Source organism: Rhamphochromis sp. 'chilingali' (genome assembly GCF_963969265.1).
Source record: "Rhamphochromis sp. 'chilingali' genome assembly, chromosome: 3".
Taxonomy (NCBI): domain Eukaryota; kingdom Metazoa; phylum Chordata; class Actinopteri; order Cichliformes; family Cichlidae; genus Rhamphochromis; species Rhamphochromis sp. 'chilingali'.
In genome coordinates, this window is record NC_137931.1 from 37011054 (window position 1) to 37019813 (window position 8760).

At 45.0% G+C, this 8760-nt stretch overlaps 1 protein-coding gene across 1 annotated transcript; it reads left to right on the top strand.

Moving 5' to 3' along the window:
* The first annotated feature begins 2172 nt into the window (after positions 1 to 2172).
* Positions 2173 to 8760, top strand: dbt (dihydrolipoamide branched chain transacylase E2). Its single transcript, XM_080877465.1, has 11 exons — positions 2173 to 2291; positions 3270 to 3399; positions 3616 to 3691; positions 4346 to 4527; positions 4604 to 4731; positions 4816 to 5068; positions 5164 to 5330; positions 5415 to 5492; positions 5578 to 5769; positions 5860 to 5931; positions 6586 to 8760. Exons 1-11 carry the CDS (start codon positions 2244 to 2246, stop codon positions 6751 to 6753), a joined length of 1494 nt encoding a protein of 497 aa, XP_080733591.1. The 5' UTR covers positions 2173 to 2243; the 3' UTR covers positions 6754 to 8760.

Genomic DNA, 8760 nt, shown 5'->3' on the forward strand with positions numbered 1-8760 from the left:
AATATGTAATATCCTCGGTTGAGCATTACAACGAGAAAAGAGGAAGAAAAAAACTAAACAATAAACAATAAACACAAAGCCAAAAGAGTTAACAAAAAAGAAAGAACAGTCTTTGAAGGATTTGAAACTAAAGGCAAAAATCAATATGAACAAAAAAGGGCAGTCATGATCATTAAATAGGGAGGTTTCTTTTTTAACATAGATTAAACTTGTTAAATAATACAACAAGTTTATGAGCTTTCTTGTTATTGACAAGTTTCAGCGATTTGGCCCAGAGTTTAAAGTCATTCAGACATCTGTTTATACATGGTTTAGCTTTAAAGTATCTGCATTTGTGAATAAAAAAAATTTTCCAGTAACAAAAACGTCCTAATCAACAAGTCAAAATCTGCATTCTCAGCAAGTATTACAAATTTTATTACTGTCACCGTCAAATGTGGTAACTGAATTCTCCTGGACTGTAGCCAGCTCCACATGTCAATCCAGAAGGAGTGCACTGATTCACAAGTGATCTAGACTTTCAATATCATTTTCACAAAATGTGCAGGCGTTCACATCTAAGTTAAATTTCCGTCTTAAGAATTCATTGGTTGGATAAACCTCATTTATGATTTTAAAGTTAACCTCTTTTACTTTAGGGGAAAGAGGAAGTGAGATATACTTTCTTCTTATCGCCTTAACCTCCATGGTCTCAAATTCTTTAAGAATATAATTTCTTTTAACCGGATTAGGGCAAATTTCATTTATCAAAATATTCCTGATCACCTTGTTTGTAAACCTGCTGTCACCAAATTCAACTCCAGCTATGCAGAGCTGTCTCAGTCCAGGAGAAATTTTAGAGTGCACAATATCTTCATTTATCATTGATCTCAAAGGGACTGGGATGGCTTTTATTAGGGATTTATATCTCTTAGCAGTACATCTTACATCAAATTTCTCACAAAACGTCTCATGTTTTAATAAGACCCCATTCTTGTCCATAAAATGAGCTACAGCCCAAATCCCTTTAGATCTCCATTCATCCATGTACGCAGATTTCCTACACAGACGGATATACCTGTTGTTCCATATAGGGGTATTGTGAGGAGTAAAGTTATATTTATAGATTAATTTCCAGTAGAGAAGGACCTGCTGATGGAAAGCTGAGAGTTGAGCAGGCAGACTAAAACTTTGTTATCGAGGGCAGAGCGAAACCGGAAGGTTTACTGAGATGTGGCTTCACGTAGACGCTGACCATCCACTTGACAGCGGTCAGGTTTTTGTATGGGACGAATCCAAAGACCAGGTCAGCGATTCCAGAACCCAGAGTGTTCCAGTGTTCACTGGATGGCGAGCCAACCCAAGATCCTAGGAGACGATATACATATACACGCACACTCATTTGCACATTGATGGACTACAATCCTCTACTGTACAAGTAGTACGGTAGGACAGACAATCACACACACACACTCCTCATTGGATGGACTCTAATGCAATACACCTGTTTGTCATGGGCCCCACTGGTACCATTTGGACTTAAAAGGACTAATTCTTTTACTTGTGCACAATTTTATTTTTATTCTATTTTTTTGCTACTTTGGGGCAAAATTTTATACTTGAAGTTCTGTTAAAACCTGTTGTAATACTGTGTTGTTTACAAAATTCTTTTAAAAGGCTTAACATCACTAAAGTACTTTTAAGCCAGTGTTTGTCTGATTTCTCTGCCATAGTAATAGTAGTAGTAGTAAAATAGTTTTTAATTTATTTCTTGCATATTTCTACAACTCCTATCAAGAACACATTCTGAGTGTGCGTGTACAATCTACCATTGTATATATTGTATTATCTTATTTATTTTGTATTTCTTGTCTTTATATTCTGGTATACTCTTTGTATTCTTCTACTATCTGTACCTGAGCTGTGGTAATGCACAAATTTCCCCGCCGCAGGATCAATAAAGTCTTATCTTATCTTACCTTATCTGGACAGGTGCACAAACGGCAGCTTGCCGATGTCATGATGCTGACCCGTCTTTAAATAAATAACAAATCATTTTATTATTAATAATGGATAAAAACTGTGGAACGTCTAAGGCTGTAAAAACCAGAAAAGGATTGATAAATTAATTTGTTGTTCATTAGCTCTCCTGATCATGGCGCCATCACACCTGTGTGACGTCTGAGTGCTGGAAGCAGCAGAAGAAGAGAGCCGGCGCTGCGCACTGATTGGCTGCAGAGAGGGGCGTGCGGCGGAGCACAGAGATGGCAGCGGTGACCAGAGGCTCTCTCGGCGCGTTCAGGCGGCTGCTGGTGAGCAAATACAAGCTTCGTGTTCTCCTCAAAGGCTCTGTAAGCGCTTAATGCTGACCTGCGGCTAATGCTAACGGACATGCGTGCGCAACGTCACCAAGCTCAGTGCATTAGCATAGCTAGCCAATGGGCTAGCTGATGCTAACCCTAATGGAATGAGACAGCCTCTGAGCTAGCATGCTGTGGCTAACATCTAACAACTGCGACTGCTTCCTGACGGTTAGGAGCTGTTTCCGGGTCAGGGTATGGGTCAGAACCAGAACCGGCTGTGTACGGGTTCTGACTCAGATCTGAGCTCAGTAATTTTCAGGGTTTGTCCTGCAGGTGAAACTTGCTTCACCTGCTGCCACCAGGACAGGTGTTTGTTCCAGACGTCAGGAGCAGATGTGGTTTCAAACGACGGAAACGACGTGGTTGACAGGTGGTCCTCCAGTGATGGGGATAACTTTCAAAGCGAATTTCCTGTCTTATTTAGTGAGAAGTGACATGGGAGTGAGTCAGCTTCGAGAAATTCAGAGGAAGCCTGTAATAAGAAAACACCTGAGCAGGGTTTCTGTCGGCAGGTGACAGCCTGTAGGCCATTTCCCATCATCCCCCACTTCCTGAAAGTGTCAAAGTCAAGCTCAGCATTATTTTCAGTGACTAAATCAGTGTAAACTCACTCTGTTTACTCATTTTCATGCAGATGAGGAAACATAGATCTGGTGCCACGGTGTCAGAGGCATGTTGTTTTTTTTATTGCCTGGCATTTTTTCTCTGTTAGGGTTACATCGCCACCTTGTTTAAAATAACACCTGTATGCATCTTTATTAGAACCTGAAGGAGTTTCATGTTTGAGTTTCAGAGTGCTGGTGCTGGTCTGACATTTAGGACCTGAAGGAAGTACCATCAGGCCCTGAATATCAGGGGGCGTGGCTTTGAAGCACCTGTGTGTTGGCTGGTCCAGGTGACCTCTGTTATCTGCTCTTTTCCCATCAGCTGAGTCAGCAGAGCCGCAGATCTTTCCAGCTGCAGAGCTTCAGATGTGACAGGACTCTGCAGCCAATAACCTTCAGGTGTGACAGGAAGCTCCAGGTGTTCAGCTGCAGAAGGCTGCATGTCGCTGTGGGTAAGTCCAGACCGGCAGCACCTGAGTCCTGGCCTTTTCTGATCTCTCTACTATTGCCATGGAGATCTGTATCATGGTGAACTGTTCTGGGTTTTCAGCTGTGTGATGGACTCTGGGAGAATTGAGGCAGATCGCTCATGGTGGTGTACGCTGACCTCCATCAGCAGATTGTTTTGTCCCTCTCTGATAATGTCACTGTTTTGTTTTGTTCGGCAGTGAATCAAGGACCTATCGTGCAGTTCAAACTGTCTGACATCGGTGAGGGAATCATGGAGGTGACCGTCAAGGAGTGGTACGTGAACCCCCCCAAAAAATAAGAGTCCAACAGCTCAAGCACCCGTTTTTATTGTCATGACAAAATTTTGGTATTATTTTGTTTTTAAAATGAAGCAAACCTGAAACCCCAGAGTTTGTAAAAGAACAAACAGGTGAACATATGAAGCGATTAGGATGTACTACTTGTAACTTGTAACCTGTGATGAAGTATAGCTTGTTAACTCGTTACACTCCAGTTTGTTCATGTAAATAGAGAGTCCTCTTCACACACTAAAGTTAAATATGGAGTTCAACAGGGTTCAGTGTTAGGACCAGTTCTGTTTACATTATACATGCTTCCCTTAGGTAGTATCATCAGAAGGCATGGCATCCATTTTCACTGCTATGCAGATGACACACTGACAACTTTATCTATCCATTAGGCCAGATAACACACACCAATTAGTTAAACTGCAGGAATGTCAGGAAGACCTAAAGCCCTGGATGACCTCTAATTTTCTGAATTCAGATAAAACTGAGGTTATTGTACTTGGGACAGAAAATCTTAGAAATATGGCCTCCAATAACACTGTGAGGAACCTTCGAGTCATTTTTGACCAAGATATGTCCTTGTGCATATTCAGTTCGTGTGATTTAAAAGTGCATAAATAAAACTGGATTCCTCTGGCAGGTACGTAAAGGAAGGAGACAAAGTTTCTCAGTTTGACAGCATCTGTGAGGTTCAGAGCGACAAGGCATCGGTCACCATTACCAGCCGCTATGATGGGGTCATCAAAAAGCTCTACTACGATGTAGATGCCACGGCCTTTGTGGGAAAACCGCTGGTGGATATCGAAACAGAGTCTGGCTCAGGTGAGATATCAGCAGATCTTCGCTCGTCTGCCCGTCCAAGTTCACGGCTGAAAGTCTCACTGCTGTTATCCTTCAGAGGTGATCCAGGAGGAGGATGTGGTAGAGACGCCCGCCATGGCTCAAGAAGAACACACCCACCAGGAGATCAAAGGTCACAAGACGCAGGCCACGCCTGCAGTTAGACGCCTCGCCATCGAGAACAATGTAAGTGTGATTCCTATTTGTCCCCATCGGGTTGTCCCAGTCTGTCCCACTGTGTTCCCAGTTGAGGTGTCGCTTTGCCCTCAGATAAAGCTCAGTGAGGTGGTGGGGACTGGCAAAGATGGTCGGATCCTGAAGGAGGACATCCTGAACTTCCTGGCGAAGCAAACAGGAGCCATCTTACCTCCAACACCTTTCCAGGAGATCCAGACTCCGCCCCCGGCCCCTGCTGCTGCTCCTGCTGCTGCCAAGCCTGTGAGCACTAAGGCGGCTGTGAAACCTCCACCCGCTACTCCTAAACCTGTCTTCACTGGCAAGGACGTGACGGAGCCCCTCAAAGGTCAGAGATTGCTGTCACACCCAAGTGTTGCGCTGTTCACTGCGAGCCTTGCATGTCATCTCTTTTCTCTGTAAACATTCTGATTGGCTCTTCAGGTTTCCAGAAAGCGATGGTGAAGACGATGACTGTGGCGCTGAAGATTCCTCACTTCGGTTACTGTGACGAGGTTGATCTGAGTCGCCTGGTGGCTTTGAGGTCAGAGCTGAAACCTCTCGCCGAGAGTCGTGGTGTCAGACTGAGCTACATGCCCTTCTTCATCAAGGTTGGGGGTTAAGGCGCCATGCACGAGCTGCCGATCGATCCCATGTTTGGTATTGAAGTTAATGCTGTGCTCTCATTGGCTCAGGCTGCCTCCCTCGGTCTCCACCACTTCCCGATCCTCAATGCCTCGGTGGATGAGGACTGCCAGAACATCACCTACAAGGTAAGAGCACGCTCTGAGCTGGCTTTGTTTCCCTGGCTGCTCAGTGGCGTCATTAGTGCTGATGGTAGTGTTTCATGTGATTCAGGCGTCCCACAACATCGGCCTGGCAATGGACACAAGTCAGGGTCTGCTGGTTCCCAACGTGAAGAATGTCCAGCTGCTCAGCGTGTTAGAGATTGCCCTTGAGTTGAACCGCCTGCAGGTACTCGGAGCATCGGGTCAGCTGGGCACTGCCGACCTGATGGGGGGCACTTTCACGCTGTCCAACATTGGATCTGTGAGTCTGAAAACAACAGCGACACAAAATATCACAACAGTGCTGAGAGAAGCTGCACTGACCTCACTCTGCTTGCTGTGTTCTAACCAGATCGGAGGCACGTACGCCAAGCCCGTGATCCTCCCACCCGAGGTCGCCATCGGCGCGCTAGGAAAGATCCAGGTGAGCCGTGGTCAGACCGAACACACAGCACAGACAGACTCAGGTGTGTTTTAGTTTACTATGAGAGGAAAAAGGGTGAATAGCACAAGATATCAAGGATCGCAATAAAGAACAAGAAGATGGTCTAAAGTGTACCTCACCTTGACTCTGATTACCTGTTCTATTTCAATATCTTCAAGAATATAAAACATTTGACCTGGTTTGTAAAATATTAAATATGAATTTATTTTATAAATTCATATAAATATTTATAAATATTTTATAAATTATTTAAATCAGTGTCTTCAGGAGAATGATGTTCTCTGGCTTTCGGAGGAGGGTTTTGTTCCTCACTCTGAAAAATAAACTGTTATTTTGTTCAGAGGAAGGAAAACTTACTAAGGTGTGCTTGTGGTTTCTTCGTGAATCACAACAGGAAGTTAAACCGGACCGTCTGACTATCAGGTGACTGTTCAATCAGCTGGCAGGCTCTGAGCATGCTCAGATACCCACCTGATGTTCTTCTTTCTTCTGTGAAACCGCAGGAGATGGTGCATGGACCATAATTCAGGAGTTTATCCATTCAGCTACGCTGTTACCTGCTGCTGAGGATGTGGCATTACAGAGCAGCTGTTTGTTTTTTAACACTTGCTGACTTCCTGTCTGTCTGTCCAGGTGCTGCCGAGGTTCGACGCTGCTGGTCAGGTGGTCCCAGCTCACATCATGAAGGTCAGCTGGTCAGCGGATCACCGCATTATCGACGGCGCCACCATGTGTCGCTTCTCCAACCTGTGGAGGGAGTACCTAGAGAACCCGGCCAGCATGGTGCTGGACCTCAAATAAACAGTTTCCCAATCAGTCCCGGGGAGGGCGGGACACCACGCTAACAGACCTCGCTGCTCCGCCTCCTTCTCCTCTCCCTGCCTTCACTTCCTGTTTCTGTCTGAGGCCTTAATGCCAACTGTCATTTCCTTGTTGCCTTTAAGCAAGGCACTGTGAGGAGAGGAGAAGGGGTCAGCCTATCAGAGGGCATACACAGTGTGAACTGGGGTCATGATTGTGGGTTCTGCAGGTCCAGTCTGGTGGAAATGACCAGAAACAGGAAGTGAGTTCCTGTCGAGTTCCTGTTCCTGCCCTGGAGCCTCAGGAAATAAATCAAGATAATTTGCCTTTTTTTAAATTAATGCAGGCTACTGCGTTTTAATGCATTAAAATCACAGACTGTATATAAAAGATGGCTACCATGCTATCACCCAGCAGTTGGTGACACCTTAAATTGGGTTTTTAACAAATGCTCAACAAATGACAAGAGCAGAGCCTTATACCACGTGATACAGAAGCTGTGGTGTGATGCTAAAATTAGCAGAGAAAAAACAGCGGAGAGAATGCAGGTTTAAATTCTCTGTCCATCTTTTATATACAGTCAGATGCTGCAGAGCAGTTGTTGTCAGGTGTCCAGGTGAGATGCTCAAGTCTGAGATGAGCTGGAAGATGAGGGGAAACACCTGTAGCTGCACAGTGAGCGTGTCAGAAGGTTTCACTCAGAGTTGAGAGCAGATTTAAATAAACTCATGTGATCGTGATGTCATCCACAGAATCTCACCTGCAGACACCTGATGTCCTGTCACTGTTAAATAATAATATTCATTTTCACTCTGTCTGAATTTCCTCCGCCGAGGCCCAGTTTTAACACAGGCTGTTCCATCTTGCCCACACGAAGCCCGACCCACCGGGTTCAGGTTAAACCTGCAGACTGCATCCGCACGTACGCTTACCCTCGGAGGAGGTGACTCGATGGTTTGTAGCTGCCCTGAAACTCTAAAATCCTGAGCATTAAACTCCACATATTCATGTGCTGTGAAGTCATGTGACCAAGCGTGATCGAAGCAAACGTTGCTGGATCGGATCGTGCTCGTGTCAGTTGGATCAGTCAGGCAAACTCATTGTCGGTCGGATGGTGATGGCAGTTTTCTCTGCTGCTGAGCAATCCGTGGTGTGCTCACATCATCGCGGCGGTTTGTGAGTAGAGCCTTGGTGTTTTTAGTTCATTTTGTCAATCTGGTTCTGTTTGATTATAAAATCCTCCTCACAGTCCCGCTCATGAGCCTTGACCACGTTTGAATTGTGACCAATGCAGGAAACTGTTGGTATCATGCCAGCGCACCAGTGGGAATGACAGTTATTGTCAGTGTGGAGGGGGGTTTGTGTCCTTGGTGTGACACCATTAACCCTCTGAAGCTGCTGCTGTGGAGCTCTTCCTGTTGACCTGACTCCGTTATTTTTGCTCGTCGTATTTATTAGTGACTGTTACTGCAGACCGCACTGAGTCTGCCAGCTGTTAAACTCCATCTTCTCAGCATCTGGAGCATGGACACGGCAAATAATCTGAGATTAGAGTTGAAATTAAGGATTATGGTTCGTTTTAAATGTAAATGGTGTTATGTGGGATTTTCTTTCCCCTCCTCCTGCACAGCTTCACACTGCACTGGATCTTTTATTTCGGGAATTTCTTTGTGCTTTCAAAAATAGTAAGAATTTCTTTTGTTATATCAGGTTTATAAAGCTGAATTAGGTTAAATTCTCTCGGTAACGCCAGTCCGGACCTTCATTATGTGTCTTGGGCAGAAGCGCGCTGACTCTGGACATCAGAGCAGGAAGCTAGTTTCAATTAAACCTCGGCTATAACCTGATAACTATATCTGAGGTGATGGAGCCATGATGTAGCGCTGCAGAGCTGTTGGTCGGTCCTCCTGGACTTCCTCGCTGTCCTGGTGGCTGCTGGGTAAAGAGCACGGTGTCGGGTTATGTTGGTGTCACGTCGTCTTCTTTTTGTTAGCGTCGTCGGTTTTA

Coding starts and splice junctions, on each gene's coding strand:
- dbt (XM_080877465.1), top strand. CDS start 2,244: ATGGCAGCGGTGACCAGAGGCTCTCTCGGCGCGTTCAGGCGGCTGCTG. Junction 4,732..4,815: donor GCCTCGCCATCGAGAACAAT/GTAAGTGTGATT, acceptor CTTTGCCCTCAG/ATAAAGCTCAGTGAGGTGGT. Junction 5,770..5,859: donor CGCTGTCCAACATTGGATCT/GTGAGTCTGAAA, acceptor TGTTCTAACCAG/ATCGGAGGCACGTACGCCAA.